The sequence below is a fragment of the Danio rerio genome, chromosome 4 (genome assembly GCF_049306965.1).
Source record: "Danio rerio strain Tuebingen ecotype United States chromosome 4, GRCz12tu, whole genome shotgun sequence".
NCBI lineage: Eukaryota > Metazoa > Chordata > Actinopteri > Cypriniformes > Danionidae > Danio > Danio rerio.
In genome coordinates this window covers 40,437,959-40,455,348 of record NC_133179.1, presented here as the reverse complement: position 1 = coordinate 40,455,348, position 17,390 = coordinate 40,437,959, and the positions used below count along the sequence as shown (strand labels likewise).

At 36.2% G+C, this 17,390-nt stretch overlaps 2 protein-coding genes and 1 non-coding gene across 3 annotated transcripts in view; 2 read left to right on the top strand and 1 right to left on the bottom strand.

Moving 5' to 3' along the window:
• LOC110439461 (uncharacterized) overlaps positions 1-17,390 on the top strand; it is a 1,085,403-nt gene that overhangs the window by 644,875 nt on the left and 423,138 nt on the right. The window lies entirely within an intron of this gene.
• Positions 6,185-12,323, bottom strand: zgc:173721. Its single transcript, NM_001386848.1, has 3 exons — positions 12,299-12,323; positions 11,804-11,955; positions 6,185-7,251 (listed from the first exon to the last, which is right to left on the bottom strand). The coding sequence occupies exons 2-3, from the start codon at positions 11,886-11,888 to the stop codon at positions 6,374-6,376; spliced, it is 963 nt and encodes a 320-aa protein (NP_001373777.1). The 5' UTR covers positions 11,889-11,955; positions 12,299-12,323; the 3' UTR covers positions 6,185-6,373.
• Positions 16,643-16,731, top strand: trnar-ucu (transfer RNA arginine (anticodon UCU)). The gene is given in 2 exon segments: positions 16,643-16,679; positions 16,696-16,731. It is a non-coding gene; the product is annotated as a tRNA-Arg (tRNA).

The following is a 17,390-nucleotide window of genomic DNA, read 5'->3' as shown; positions in this document are numbered from 1 at the left end:
ATCAAAGCTTCTTGCCAGTATGAACAGTTAAAAACAACCCCCATGTCTCTATCATAATGCAGCATGACAATATCAGTCTGAACCTCTTTAATGGCAGTCTATGGGACAGTTGCTAGGGTGCAATATCTGGTTGTTAGGGCGTGGCTAGAAAGTTAAAAGGCCATCAGTTATTGGCTGCTGGCTAGACTGAGTTAAATGAGCTCAATCATTAGTCTGTAGGACAGTCTGATGCAGAGTTATGAGCTCACAAAGTTTGATCCAATGTAAAGTCAATGAGAGTCTTTTGCAATGGAAGTCTATGGGACGGTTTCTAGGGTCCAAAAGTGGTTGCTAGGGCGTGGCCAGAAAGTTTAAAGATGATCAGTCATTGGCAGTTTGATAGTCTGAGTTAAATGAGCCCAGTTAGAAGTCTGTGTGACATTCTGATGCGGAGTTATGAGGTCACAAAGTTTGATCCAATGTTACGTCTATGGGATTTTTCCGACGGTCCCGGGACGTTTTTCGGAAAACCGAAAGTCGGATAAGTCGGAAAAGATATAGCAACTCGAGTCAGAATAGTTCGGAGGTCTGACGCGAGTTTGATGGTCATAGCTTGAAAGGCCTAGGACGAGATAGAGTTTAATTTTTAGTCTCAGAAGAAGAATAATAATATTAATAATAATAAGTTTAATAGGATAACAGTAGTCTGGCTTGCTACACAAGCCAGCCTAATAATAAGTTTAATAGGATAACAGTAGTCTGGCTTGCTACACAAGCCAGCCTAATAAGTTTAAGTGAGATAACAGTATGTTGGCTTTTCAAGCCACCATAATTAACCTAAACAAAGCAATAGGTATAGCCTCGCAAATTTCAGTATAACCTTTATCTGTGATTTTAACTCTATATTTATTTAAAAATTCGTTATGAGATAGTAGCAGTCCATTTACATCTAACAAATCATTAATAAATATAATGCCTTTATTGTACCAGTCACTTCTAAACAATGATTTCCTGTTAATAATAACAGCCCTTTTATTTCAAAGAGTGGATTTATGAGGGGAAAATTATGGGTAAATATCACTTTCCAAAAAAGTAGTTCTTGCTAATGAAAATTAGACAGCGTCAAAGGAAGTTTTGAACAATCATAATCATATCTTAATACAAATTCAAGGCCACCATTTTTTTAAACAAATTATTTGGAATATGATACAATATTGAATAAGGCTTAGCTAAACACTCTTTCAATCATTTAACTCTAAAAGTGCCAAGAAGACATTCAAAACCGAGAGCTTTCAAACCTCCATATTCATACTCTTTGACCATAAGATTCTTACGTAAATAATATGATTTATTTTTCCAAATAAATTTAAATAATATTGAATTTAAAGATTTAACTATTTTGGGAGGAGTATATAAAAGATAAGTTAAATATATAATTTTAGATAATCCTAGTCAAAAGAATTTTAGCCTATATGGAAAGGTCTCTAGCTAGCCAATGATTTAGGGATTTTTTCATCCCTTCCATTTTAATATTAACATTTGCACATTCTCTATTAACAGAATTTTTGGTGATGGTAACTCCCAAGTATTCAACTTCTTCTTTTACTAGAATACCCTCTTATTCTCTTAAAGTACAATTCTGAATAGTTAATATTTATAAAATATTAATATTTTCTTAGGTTTAAGGTCAATTCAGAAGTTTTAGGAAACAGAAATTTTGACAAGAGCTAAAGGGAGCACCTCCTTATTTTTAAGAATTAATAGAGTGTCATCAGCAAACTGACTTAAAGTAAAAGTCCTACCAAGTATATCAATATACCTAAAGTGTACTCTGAATTTTTTTTAAATATAATGACATAAGTTCAACAGCTATATTAAAAAGAAAAGGTGAGATGGGACATCCTTGATGGATTCCTCTTTTGATGTAAACTCTAGGAAATGATCCTAAATTCAGTGATTTACTACTGAATATATCAGTATAGAACATGGAAATTACCCTACAAAAGCTCGGACCAAACCCAAAAGTTTCTAAAGACTTTCTAAAGACAAAAAAGGATGCTCAAGGGTATCAAATGCCTTGAAAAAGTCTAGAAATAGAAATAAACTTGTCTGAGGAATTAAATAATCGAGCATATCAACTATCATTCTGAATACTTCTCACTTTAATGAAAGCTGATTGTGTTTCATTAATTATCTCGCCTATACCTTTTTTTGAGTCTATTGGCAAATACATGAGAGAGCAATTTAAATCATTGGACAAAAGAGTTATGGGTCTCCAATTGTTTAAAAATAATTTGTCTTTGCTTGGCTTTGGAACTAAAATGATTAAATTCTGCTTCATAGAAGTTGATAGTTCTGCTTTGTCTTTAATTTCCTTAAGTGCTTCAAAAACTAAAAATCTCATCTCTGGCCAAAAATGTTTATTGAACTCACCTGTAATTCCGTGTATGCCTGGGATTTTCCATTGAACATTTGAGAAATAGCAACATCAAGTTTAGAGATAACAATTTCAGATTCCATCATTTCACGGAAGCTGTCATCTATAATAGGAACTTTATCTTTTGAAAAGGAAAAGAAAAAGTCACAACCAACCTCATTAAGTTTTGACTTATATAATAATATGAATAGATGTGATCATCAATCAAAGTTTTCTCTTCACTTACATTGTTATTTATGCTAAGTTTATTAATAGTTTTTGAAGATTGTCTATGCTTTACTAAATTTAAAAAATATATATATATGAAGAATTTTTCTCCCCCTCCTCTATCCATTTCACTCTAGATCATAAAGCTCCTTTAGCTTTTTCTGTATAATAGTAATCTAACTCTGATGGCAAAATACAATGTTCATTTTGTTCTATATCTCCAAGAAAATCTTTATCACCAAGGTCATTTAATCTAGATAAAACTGTTAACATTTTTAACTCGATTCATTTTCAATTTGAGAAAAGCATGTGGCAAAAGAAAAAGAAAACCAAGCAGCAAATAGGGAGAAAAGCATTTGCCAAATGCTTATTTAAAAAGCTGTTTAAAATGTGTTTTGTGATTTATTAACCCAAATTTTTACTGTTTGATTAATCAGCCTTTAAAACATGAATTAAATAAAAATACAGTAATAAAAGTGTATATTTATTTATAGATTTAAAATGTATTTGTAATGCATTGTTTTATTGATAATTAAATGACATTTAAAAACATTTAAATTGTGATTTAATCATGTGCATTTTTATGCTGGTCGAAGCAGTGGCGCAGTAGGTAGTGCTGTCCCCTCACAGCAAGAAGGTCGCTAGTTCGAGCCTCGGTTCAGTTGGCGTTTCTGTGTGGAGTTTGCATGTTCTCCCTGCATTCGCGTGGGTTTCCTCCGGGTGCTCCGGTTTCCCCCACAGTCCAAAGACATGCGGTACAGGTGAATTGGATAGGCAAAATTGTCCATAGTGTGTGTGTAAATGTGTGTGTGGGTGTTTACCAGAGACGGGTTGCAGCTGGAAGGGCATCCGCTGCGTAAAAACTTGCTGGATAAGTTGGCGGTTCATTCCGCTGTGGCGACCCCAGATTAATAAAGGGACTAAGCCGACAAGAAAATAAAGACATTTTTATGCTTCAATAATTAAATTGTTCATTTGAGTCTTTGATTTTCTAACTAGCACTCTTGTACGGTGGCCGGGAAGTGCAAAACAACATTATAAAGTTTGAAACACTTTTACAAAGCTCGAGACAAAATTAAATTTTGAAAAACACTTTTACTTATCATCAGACACAATTACACAATTACAATTATATTCCCTACGGAAAGGGAATGTACCACACCCCGGAAGTGACGTAGAATGTACCACACACTGGTAGTGAACTGGAATGTAACACACACAGGAAAATATCAATAATATCCAGCTCGCGTGTGACTTTGTAGACAGGTATACACAAGTCTACAACTATAAAAATCATGGTTTGACTAACTGCGATAAAACATATTAGAGCTATTCTAAGACAATATCAGCGAGAGAGTGCATAGAAACATGTAAATGCAAGTACATGGAAACGATTCAAGCACGGCACATGTTGACTGATAAGATACCAAAACCGATCTCAAGTCGTACAGAGGTTTATGCCATGTAGACTTGACATCATGTTCACGATTACAGCGTACGAGTGGATCTCGTAAAAATATTGAACACATTGATGCAGCATGTCAGGTGTTTCCGTCTGTTCCGCGTCCTTTTTAAACTCTAAACACCGACCACACGCAAAGCAAAACTGTGTTAAGCTGCTCATGTGTTTGCCACAAAACGGGCAAAACAACCCTCGACCGCTGTCCATGTTCAGTCACCATAAACTTTGTTTACGCCATGTACTCCACAGCGCGAATTTACCGCGCTCACCAGCAACAACAACAACTTTCCCCCGCGTCACTACCAGTGTGTGGTACATTCTACTTCACTTCCGGGGTGTGGTACATTCCTTTTCCGTAGGGAATCTAATTGTAAATTTGTTTCAAGATTTGTAAAAGTGTTTTTGCGTCTTGTTAATTTGTTTTCTAAAATGTAAATTTGTTTCGTCCTTGGTAAAATTGTTTTCCCTATGTAATTGTGTCTGATGATAGGTAAACATGTTTTTCAAAATTTAAATTTGTCTCGAGCTTTGTAAAAGTGTTTTAAACTTTGTAATGTTGTTTTGCACTTTCCGGCCACCGTACTCTTGGTCCTCCATAATCATGACACTGAAGACTAATCATGAGTACAATTCAGGCTTAAACGTGAATAAATAAAATTTTAAAGAACATTTAATAAAAGAACAGTGATTTAAAAAAATTAGTGAGCACAATAAGCTTATTATAAAATATGCCAAACTTTTAAAGGGGCTGTATATTATAGTATTTACAACTATTTGTTGTAAAACATCTTTTTTTATTTTATTTTTTACATGGGTTGAAACCTTTGTTGAACTCACCTGTTTCTGATGTTTACTGGGGAGTCTGGCAACTGTGCAGAAAAAAAAAGATCACTGTATTAAGTAGTTTGAGGGGACATGTGGTACATTGTCCAGTGGCTCCCAGTCCTTCAGCATCTCTGTACATGTTGTCGGTGGAGCTGGTGGTACTGCTGGTGCTGGTTGTGGCCAAAATCAAAGTGGGAACTATAGTAAAAGCTCAGTGGCATCTGAGGTAACAGGTGGATATTCTATTGATGGAGCAGGTAGAAGGAGTGGCTTTGGTGCTTGTGATCTCATCAAAATTAAATGGAAACTTGTTAAAATAGATTATAATCACATTTGACTTTTTTCACTTGAAATGACAATCTTTTTGCTAAATTAAAATTATTCAACCCATTCTTTAAACAGGGTTTTGCTTGTCACCCTAAAGAGTTTAAAACAATAATTAATATTAGCCCTAAAAACATCACAGTATTGATCAGAGGTTTTCTTTCACACTATTCTGTAATGTTCTCTCTTCCATCTTTATTTTTTAGAGATCCAAAATGTAATAATAAGTTTTAAAGGAATATTCTTATTCAAAGGCTTCATCCTAATCAGCTCAGTAATCTGTTGAGTACTGGAATTAGCTTGTAAGCTAACAAATCACTCATATTCTCATTCACAATAGAGATACTGGGTTTCCCATACACAGATTTATTTGTAGTAATGTGGGAGTTTTCACATGAACATTTCTTCAAAGGAAACCAGTTGTTTACAGAAAGTTTAATTGTTTTCATGAAGAAAACTAGTTTCTTTTCTAAAGTCAGTCCATCAAAATAAATGTGTAGTGTTTTGAAACCAAAGTCTTCATTTGTTACCCACAACACATCAAGATTTGATCAAGTCAAAATCTCATAATCTGACACAAATCTGATCTGTTGTAAAAGGCAAATGGCATTGTGTAGTCTGATCAGGGCTTTATGGAGTCTGCATCAGTCTCTCACTGTCATTGCAAGTTCACACCGGCCAAGTTTAGATGGACTTTCATTCACCAACAAGTTTTGTGAAACTGCAGACAAAAGCCCAAAATTGGAGGCAAATCTGTTTGTTCAAGGGAGTGACGATCCAACAATGTGAATGATCAAAAACACAATCTAAGAGTGTAGGACAGTTTACCCTGCATCTCCCCAAACATTGTCTCCTCCCTAATCTTTCTAATTCTCCTTTCAGTGCAGACCATTTGATTGCAGTGTGCAGAAAATTGGTTCTCAGTTCATAGTAATTTGAAACACATATAAAGTTATTTTGCTTTCTTGCAGCCCTGTAGAAACTCTCACAACCTGGCACATCTTCACCCCTCTTCAGTTATTGAGTTTAAATCTTCAGGTTCAAAGGGTTTCATTCCAGTAACTTGAGATGTATTCAAGAGTTTACACTTGTCCCGAGATGCTATCCCGGGAAAGCCTTAAGCTCTGCTGGACAAGGCCTCATTTTTTTTCTCCATTGTGAAGCTTCATGTGATTGATGAGGCTTCTTTTATGTTTTAAGACCTTTCCACACTCACTGCATCGAAAACGCTCTCCTGAGTGAGTCTTCATGTGTTGCTTAATGGAGTCTTTGCATGTGAGACTCTTTCCACAATGATCACATGTGGTTCCAGTGTGACCATTCATGTGGTTCATGAGGCTAGCTTTGGTTGTGAAGCTCTTTCCACAATGAGCACATGCAAACGGCTTCTGTCCGGTGTGACTTATCATGTGGTGTTTGAGTGAGCCTTTATGTGGGAACCTTTTACCACACTCTGTGCATGTGTAAGGTTTCTCTCCAGTGTGAATCCTCATGTGGATGGTAAGGTTTTGTTTTTGAGAAAAACCTTTCCTACACTGTGTGCAAATAAAGCTTCTCTCTCCAGTGTGAGTTCTCATGTGGGCTTCAAGGTTGCCATTTTGCTTACAACTCTTTCCACACTGAGGGCAAGAGTAGAGCCTCTCCCCAGTGTGAATTCTTCTGTGCACCGCCAAGTTTCCTGTAGAATAGAAGCTTTTTCCACACTGTTGGCATGTGTACGGCCTCTCTCCAGTGTGAATTCTCATGTGCACTGTTAAGTTTCCTGTATTATAGAAGCTTTTTCCACACTGTTTGCAGGTGTAAGGTTTCTTTCTAGTGTGAACATCAAGGTTTGGCTTTTGACAGAAACTCTTTCTACTTTGTTTACAGCTCAAATTACAACTAGACTTGGATTTCCGAGGTCTTCCGCATGATGAAGTCTTTTTAGTCAGTGTGGGTTTTTTATCAGTCGTTATGTCTTGGTGTTTCTCTTCTATTTCATTCCATTGATGTGTCTCTTCTTTCAGCACCATCAGGTCTTAAAAAAAGAACAAAAAAGTGAACTTTAGTATGAAGGCTTAAATTGGCAAGCATGAAATCAATGTTTACCCTAAATACTAAAATGAGCTTACCATTTACTCTCCATCATGTGGTTTTAAACATTTCCTTTTTTCTGGAACACAAAGTAAGCCAGCGTTTTTATCACAATATCTTATTTTGTGTTCAACAGAATCAAGAAACTCATCAAGGTTTAAAACCGCACAATGGAAAGTAAATGGTGAGGCTATTTACATTTCTGGGTCAGAAATACCTTAAAAGAGTTCCTATTATGAACCTTTTTAACAAGATGTAAAGTAAGTCTTTAGTGTTCCTAGAATGTGTCTGAGGTTTCAGCTCAAAATCAGATCATATACCTTGCAGAATATTTAATTTTGGAGGTCGGAGAAAAACCAAGCTCTTTTTGTGCCTGTGGCTTTAAAAGCAAATGATCAAATGCACTCGCTCTAGATTACTCCTGTTGTGTTCCCTCATGTGCATCTCTTTCTTGGAAAACCTGATTGACACAAATCCTGCATGTTCATAGCAAGTATGCATAATTCAGCTTATATTAGTGAGTTTGCATTATTGTATATAACTTATGCAAATGTTTCCCGGTACTGGTTTGCAGCTGGACAGGTATCCGCTGTTTAAAACATATGCTTGATAAGTTGGTGGTTCATTCCACTGTGGCGACTCCTGATGAATAAAGGGATTAAGCCGAAGGAAAATGAATGAATGAACTTGTGCAAATGCTTAATGCCACGTTTGCTGTAAACTGGAGTGATGAGAAGATGACAAACTTTGCTACTTGTTTTCATTCATTTGTACTTTTGTCTTTGTTTTCTTGCCTTTGTGTATGTCCTGAGGCTTAGCTGAAGACCTACATGATGACATTCTATACCCGACAAGATGCAGAAATGCCATTTAAAAAAAAGGTTATCTGCTTTTTGTCCAATCGAGGACAGTGACAACGTAAATATACAAATAATAATGTTAACTCTGGGTTTGCGAATGTGAACTGTCTGTTAATGAACATCCAGGATTATTTATAACCCCAGGCATAGCATGAGCAGTGTGAAACGTATTTACAGGTAACCCAGGATTCTGTTTATCCAGGGTTAGAATGACCCAGGGTTAACAATTTCATTGGTGAAAATTCCTACTAATACTCAGCATCAGCTCTCAGAATAAACGGAGTACAACGACAAACAGCGACGTAAAAAATTCTCAATCATGTCATAGTGACCTGATCTTATATGCTATTGATTTAAAACTTACTATTCAGTTGCCTATTGGAGAAATGACATGGAATAATAAATGGCTATACATGTTCATGACTTTACATACAAAGAAAAATAATTAAATAAGAAAATATGACTTTGCAACATCAAGCAGCATTAGGCATGGGCCAGTATAAGATTCTGACAGTATGATAAGCTTGAATAAAAATATCACGGTTTTAAGGTACTGTGATTATTGCTCTAAAATATATTATTTTTAAATGTCTGGGTAAAAAACAATGAGATGGATTGATGGTGATTATGTGGGTTTGGGCCAGATTGGGTAAAAAACATGAACCTTAATTTAAGACCAAAGGAAAAATGAAGACTTGTTTATAAAAGATGTAAGACCTACAGCACAATATTTCAGTAAATATAAGACTTTTTAAGGCCTAAAATTTTGATTTTGGAATTTAAGACATTTTAAGACTCCACGGAAACCCTCTTTAAACACAATAGCCCTGGTAATTAGTTATTATAATATGGATGACATATGCAAACATATTCCTGTTTTTCAATGAGTGCTTATGTGCGTTTAGGAGAACTAGGCAGGACACTCAGAGCTGCAAGATGGATTTAATTTAGTATTCTTATTATTAAAATATATCTGAATGAAAGGAGAGGCAGTGGTGCAGTAGGTAGTGCTGTTGCCTCACAGCAAGAAGGTCGCTGGGTCGAACCTCGGCTCAGTTGGCATTTCTGTGTGGAGTTTGCATGTTCTCCATGACTTTGTGTGGGTTTTCTCCGGGTGCTCCGGTTTCCCCCGCAGTTCAAAGACATGCGGTACAGGTGAATTGGGTTGGCTAAATCAGGGGTTGTCAAACTGTGGGTCACAGTGAACAAAGGCACATGGCTGCAGACAATTTTAGATTGCGGTGAATCAAAACCAGTACGATTGACAACAATAACTCAAAAACCTCTTACCCTAAAATATCTAAAGTGTGTTTCCTACAATAAGACAAAGCTGAGTATGTTTTACAGCTGTCTTTTTCTTTTTTTTCGCTTAAAATTACGAGCACTAATCTGTTTGAGCCCTTGCAATCTGCGTTTAGCCGGTAGATCTCGCACTCACAGTAAGGGACTGTCGGAAAAGTGATTTTTTTTTTTTTTGCTCTGTTCTGCGTGTTTTATTTTAAACACTACTAATTTTCTCTTAAATGAGCACAAACAGTTACTAAAGTAGTCGAATGCTTCATTGTAGATCATTACATTCTTACATTAACACCTCTGTTATCAAACAAAACACAATGACAGATTCATTTGCTGCTCTTCACTAAATAACTATAGTAACTTTAATCAATATGCAAATACAGTCAAAAGTGAAATAGTTTTTATTTTCGCTAAGTATTCTATCATTTGAAGCTATTTGTTGTCCCATATTTTTACATCCCAACGTTGACAGATTTCTATTCAATAAATAGTTATAGTGCTATCTGTTAGTTTTAATGTCACCTAATGTTATGGAAGGGCATAGATGTTATGGAAAATAGTAATAGTAATGTAACTACCCCCATCACTCCTTCCTCAAGCAAATGTGTAAATATTAGATCAATTCAGCTATAATGTTAATTGCATTGGCATATTTATCTGACATTTTCCCAGCTTGTAGTAGTCGATCAAAAAGCTATTTAGTTTCTTATGACTATACACAAGCAGTGGAATTTACTGCAATGTGACGGGGCTTGATCATAATCCAGGGGCTTGATCAAAGGTTAATCATATTCTCTTCTGAAAAAAAGAGGAGTATCTTTTTCAACAAAAAATGATAACAGTTACAGCCAGCATCCCACAAAAAGCACTTTGAGCCTCATTTTGTGTATATCAAATCGCAAAAACAAAAAAGCCACACACCATATATTTTTGACTGCTTTGAATGGATACATTTATTTTTACCCATTTTTCCATATTAAAATATTATGGTGGGTCTTGAGATTTAATTACTTGCCTAGGTGGGTCCCGGAATAAAAAAGTTTGGGAATCCCTGGGCTAAATTGTCCTTAGTGTATGAGTGTGTGTGTGAATGTGTGTGTGGATGTTTCCCAGAGATGGGTTGCGGCTGGAAGGGCATCTGCTGCGTAAAAACTTGCTGGATAAGTTGGCGTTTCTTTCGGTTGTGGCGGAAAAGGGACTAAGCCGACAAGAAAATGAATGAATGAATGAATGAATATCTAAATGAGGATGAAATGACTGAGTTGGTCTTTAAGGCCCCGTTTACACTGATGTGTTTTCATTTTAAAATGCATAAGTTTTGCTATGGTTACGCCATCTGTCCACACTACGCTGGAGTTTTTGAGTGCCGAAAACGGAGCATTTTGGAAACGCTGAAGAGGCCGTTTTCATTCTAAATTACTGCTGCTCCATTGTGGATGGGGGAAGACGAAGACACAAAATTCCGTCCTGCATTCTCTTCTTGTAAGTTCAGACTTCTCAAGTTTGATCAAGGCTGCAGTCTCCCCCTCCCCAGTTTGATATGGAAAACAGACTACAGAGGACACGGGTAAATCTTCAAAGGGAACAGTGTACTTTATAACTTCATTCACATCACCCTGGCTACGTTGTTTCACTTTCTAAACAATAAAATGAAAACATGATTTAAGGAACTGCCTATTTTCATTTTGATATTATCAACTTAACAGACAGCAGAAATGTTGAGGCGTTGTGCTGCATTTATGAGCGTCATCTTCACTGTGTGGATATTTATAACAAAACGGAGCCAATAACAACTGCCTCATTTCAATTTCAGTGAAAATACGAAACATACTCTCTCTTTTGCTGAATATTAGTTTTAATAATCGATAATGGCCATTATAAAAGTATAACATACAATAAGTTTATACATTATAGGAAATAAAGGCAAGAGATCAGTCAATATACAGAATGTAGGCTACGTGGTAACATAATCATTAACTTATCTTTGCGCTCAGCCAAAGCACGTTACCTGAGAACAAGTAATAGATTCCAATGACGAAAGTCGGGGAAAATGTCGTTAGATATAGACAACAAGATGAATGAAATATCACGTTTAATAAATATAGGGAGATTAGATCCAGCGGGAGATGCTTGATGAGCAGTTCGACGAGCACAGCTCTCATTTTGATAGATATTCTGCAGCGCTTGCCCGAGAGTGTGTGCGTGGTCACGTGATGTGCTTTTTCAGCGTTTTGGTGTGGACAGAGAGCTGTTCAGAAAAGCTAGGTGAAATGCTAGTGTGGACATCGTTTTAAAACTAAAACGCACAAGTGTAAAAGGGGCCTGATTATAAAAATCAACCTGTTTGTTCCTGCAGATCTTCCTGTTTGACTCTGAATTTGTCTTCAATTTTCACATCTTCACTCTCCTCTTTAATAAACGCCATCTTTATAACAGTGTGGAGATCAGTCGATTCTGGAGTAGTTTTTTTCTCTGTGTTTGGACACTTTAACCTGTTTAAAATGAACAAAACAATAAAAATGTCCTGTTTAAAATAAACAATGAACAGAAACAAAATAACTTCTCTTCAACACTTAACTACTTAAACAGTTTCTTTATATAAGAGTAATTAACAAAAACAAATCAGGTAAAACGTTTTTTTAAAACACTTATTACACACTTTTCTGTTACTTTATTTAAAAAAAAAAGCCCTCGGTTACTGAGAATAAAATAGTACTACGTTGTATAAAGGGTTAAAATAATATTTCCAACAGCAGTAATATAATTTAACATCATATAAAAAACTAAAACTTTAACTTTAAATCGGTTTATATCTGTAAACTTTTTAAAACAAACCTTTCTCCAGTTGAATTACAGCGCTGAAGCGGCGCCGCCTGATGACGTCAGACCACACGCCAAAATAAAAGTCTTTTTTTGTTAAGCTTTTTTGCAACTTACTGTTGGAGTCATGGCTAGGGCCAGACGGAATCTGCGGATGTTTTTTGCTATTTTTGCGGAAAATTTTGGTAAAAATCTTCTGTGGAATGATTTTGGCAGTATCATAACTAAAACCTTAATATGGGAAATAAAAAAATAATAATACCTTTTTTACTTTTATTTAATGATTAAAATGCAAATCCAAATAGATTCACTTTATTTGGTTAACAAAGCAAGTCTCTCATATAATATATCTACTAAAAGACAGAAAATATTACTTTACAAACTGCATTGTACTTAAATCCAATTAACATTTTCATATTAGTCAATAATATTACTGTAATTAATTTTAAAACTGAATAAATTTAGATTTACACACATTTACTCAAAGTAAATAAACAGAATTAATAAAGGGCTAAAAATCTGCGGAATTCTGTAGAAAATCTGCGGAATTCTGCACGCGCAGATTCTGTGTGGGCCTAGTCATGACTTCTAGGCCTTTTTCACGGCTGGTCGCACGCACATCCGGTTGAGCGATTGTTGCGTAAAATAATATATCCTAAATAAAACTAAAGTGAAATATTCAGAGTTTCAGAGAACAGTAAAATATTTGGAAAGATACTGAAATTCTGGTTACTTTACAATAGTGATTTTACAGATTTCAGAGGAAATCTCTAAATAGTAGAGGGAACATAAACCTGACAACAGATCCTATCGTCGTCGCAGCGAATGCTCTATAATAATGTAGCAGTTTTGCAAACAGTGCAACAGCAGCGCTGTATTTTATTTATAGCATCTAGTCATTAAACAATGATATTTTGAAAAAATAATAATTGTAATTTAAAAACAAACTTGCAATTCTTACCAGTGGTTGTAATATTTCAAGCTTGTTCTCAAGTCTCTGGGTCACTAATACTTCGTATTTCTGGAAAATCCGAGATGGAATTCTAGTAAATGTGGCACTGTAGAGAAACGGCTTCCCGACAGTTTTACACCACCTAAAAATTCATTTGTTATCAATTAATTAATTTATTTATTGACCCTGCTAATCCAGCGGGAATATTTTTTTCTATGGTTGTATCTGCATTTTAGTTTCTGTGATAGGCATATTGTATCTTTCTCAATTAATTCAATAGAGTTGTTTTTTAAACAGCTTAAGCATTGTGATTTTAACCTGTATTTTGACCCTAATAGTAAATTGTTATTATGCACTGCCTTTTATACTTTAGTTTTAATTCATTTCAAAATTGTATTTTATATATAATTGTTTTATTTCTGTCATATGCTTGCTGTGTGTTTAGATGTATATTTTGTAATAAACTGCAATTTATTTAAACAGTAAGGCCTTTATCTTTATTGATTGCTTGCATCATTTCAGAGAAAACAACTACAAACTGTAAATTCTAATTACTTTCATTTGTAAAATAGATAATAATAATTTGGTATTTTTTTCTCAAGCAATGCAAAGTGCATTATTTATTGCATACTACATGCATCTATTTAAAAACCTGGTTAGTGATGGGAAGTTTGGATCATTTTACTGACTCGGATCTTTGAGTCTCGTTCATCGAGATGAACGAATCTTTTTTCGAGTCATTTCGTTCATTTGGTTCAATTTGCCAAAATGTTATTAAAATTTTACTAATTAGTTTCAAACACATCTACAACTAGCCCAAAAGGTTGATTGCGTAATACATAAGTGACAAATAGAATATTATCAGAAGGAGAAAATAATACTTTAACGTTTACCTGCTCTTTTGTCATTAAAGGCATTTTTGTCACTTTGCTCAGCTCATCTCTTCATGTCTTCTAATGTCAGTAGTTCGTTCATGTTACACTGGCAGTCACATTTAATCTTAACCAATGTACACAGTCTGAGCCGATAGGAGCCATGATAATTAGTTCACCTATCAAGTCTTAAGTCGTTCCATATTTACGTGACAGAATGACTCAAACCTGAGGACTCGAGAGATGAGTGGTTCAATTCTTTTTCCGGCCCTAAATGCGTATGATTGGCCTGTAATGAAGGACTGAATCACACCCGATAGAGCACTCGAGAGATGAACAGATCAATTCTTTTTCCGGCTCTAAACGCGTATGATTGGCCCGTGAGGAACGAGTGATTCAGACCTGATAGAGGACTCATGAGGTGAACGGATCAATTCTTTTTCCGCTCTAAACGCGTATGATTAGCCCGTGATGAACAAGTGACACAGACCCGATAGAGGACTCGAGAGGTGAACGGATCAATTATTTTTCCCTCTCTAAATGCCTATGATTGGTTTCTGCCTTTCCGCAATGAACGACACGAAATGTGATGAAGACTTGAAATAACTATACCACCTGCACAAATGTGCGCACGCGCAGATTAACAAATCACTTCCTGAGAGGACTCGTAGTTCCTGAGTCATATTCCCTGGGGTCCGTTCTTTGTACCTCGCTTAAATGATCTAAGATGATTTGGCAGATCCTGAATCTTTTAATCTTGATAACTGATCTCTCGCTAATTTGGTTCTTTAAAGAAGTTCGCGAATCAGATTAGAATGTCTGGATAAACTGATCTGAGATCGCTGCTTGTGTTGTGAAGGACAGATCTATTGATCATATAACAGATCATCAGATCAGATCCTCGAAATCATCAGCAATGTCGTTCAAGAGCCTCTTTATGCATAGTACCTGATTTCCATTTTCCGAGCTGACTCTGGGTTTGGATGTAATAAAACTGGAGGTTCCAAAAAACACTTAACACATGATTAAGGATAGATTCAATAAAAATGAATTAACGCATTTTTTGCTTTGATCTTGAACAGAGGCCAGGTTACCGGTCAGGTTTGAGACATGATCATCCAGACCAGGGCCGGAGTGGGACTACTTTTCAGCCCTGGAGTTTCAAGCCTCAGACCGGCCCACCTCAGTTCACGACTGACTATATTAAAATAAGGTCATTTCCAATTCAGTTTCTAATGACACTATCACGTCTTTTTTGAGGAAACAACTGCTTTAGAACTTCAAATGTTCAACAACCCTAACAGTATTATATGTCTTAACAATAAAAATGAAAAAAAAAAAAGACTTACTTTGACGAAGATTGAACCTGGGTCTGCAGGGTCGAAAACTAACGTGCTAGCCACTGAACCACAACAACTTTTCAGAAATAAAAGATGATCAAGTTATATCATAAGCTGCGGTAAAATAATGAATAAAAAGGCTGTGATCAAGTAAATTGATAAATATATTTAAAAAGTGTGACTGCTGTAAGCAACAGATTCTGGAGCTAGGGACACCGGCCCTCGCGGCCAAAAAACTGACTGGCCCACCGGGAATTCTCCCGGTCCTCCCGATTAGCCAATCCGGGCCTGATCCAGACTCTAAAAGACCACGTCCATCTTGTCAGCATTTTCTGCATCCTGACATGCTGGTTTTTGTTGTGTATTGGTTTTTTCTTCTTCGATTTTTGTTATCAGGCAAATGTCTCTTAGGGTTAATTTTTGTGGTGCTGTGGTTTAGCTGGTCAAGGCGGCTGTCTTGTAAACAGGAGATCCTGGGCTCAAATCCCAGCAGTGCCTTAGTCCAGGTGGTGTGTGTGTGTGCTTGTTTTATAGAGCTTACCGGAATGAATTATAAAATTGTATTGCTTTGAGGCGTAACGAATAGTGCGACAAATAGAGTTAAACAACCTCTTTGCTTGCCATTTTTAGACTTACTGTCTTTTTTTGTCTCTGTGTGCATAAACGTCTTTCTTCGATTTTTAGCATAGGCCCTGTGGCTTAGTTGGTCAAAGCGGCTGTCGAATAAACTGGAGGTCATGGGTTCAAATCCCAGCTGTGCCTAATGTACTGGTGCCAGGGTTGCTTTTTGTTAATAGTTACGAGTGTTTACGCAGCGAGATGTTTAGCAGTCGTTTTCTTAACAAAACTCAAATCCTTAAGAACGATGCTCGTTCAAGAGGGCTTTGGACGATGGCTTTATATAGCATAGTGTGGTAATGCGTAACCAATTGGACTTTAATATTTCAAGTCCAGACATTCACACATACAGCGCTACCGTTGTTAGTTTTTTTCTTCTTTTTTCGAATTAAACAATTAGTCCCTGTCGAGGTCCTTCGGCGCTGTGACTTAGTTGGTCAAAGCGCCTGTCTAGTAAACAGGAGATCCCGCGTCGAATCCCAGCAGTGCCTTGTCCGCAGTTGGCTGTTCTTTCATGGGCCAGAGAGAACCAAAAAGTGTTTTCTGTGCAACAGTGCCAGAGGCAGCAGAGCATTCAGGCTCTGTGGCGCAATGGATAGCGCATTGGACTTCTAGGCTGTCAGCTGAGCCATTCAAAGGTTGTGGGTTTGAGTCCCACCAGAGTCAAAAGCTTTGCTCTTTTTCTTCACTGACTTAAGCCTGGTTTATACTTCTGCGTCAAGTAACCGGCGTAATCCACGGCGCATGCAACGCGCATAGCTGTGCATTTATACTTCTGCACGCTGTCTCTGTTGGTCTGCATTAACACTTCCAAAACGCTAGTTGGCAGTGATGTGTAAATGTTCCTTTGTGTCGAGTTTTTTTTTGCTAATTTTTGGCTTTTCCTGAACACTTCTGGGATATACAAGTGGTTAATGAAAAAATAAAAAATATAAAAAATACAGACTGTGAAATTTGTTTTTAACAGAAATATTCTGTAAACTGAATTTATGAATTTAAAATGTTAAAAACAGTAAATTACTGGCAACCACAGCTGCCAGTATTTTTCCGTAAAATCAAAAAAGGAAAAAGAAAAATAGCATAACGGTTTTTGTGTCACCATTGTGAAGGATAGTAGCGTCTGTGTTCAAGTCCAAGATGAACTGAGAGTGTTTGATGTTATGCTGCATCTTCTTTTGTTTAAAGGTAACTGTGTAGTTACTACTGCAGTCAAAATCTGTTTTCTAGTTGCAATCACACATGAATATATTATTGCATCTAATGACTTTACATTTTTGTGCACTAAGCTATGATTATGTAAACTAAACATTGTTTGAGTTCATGAA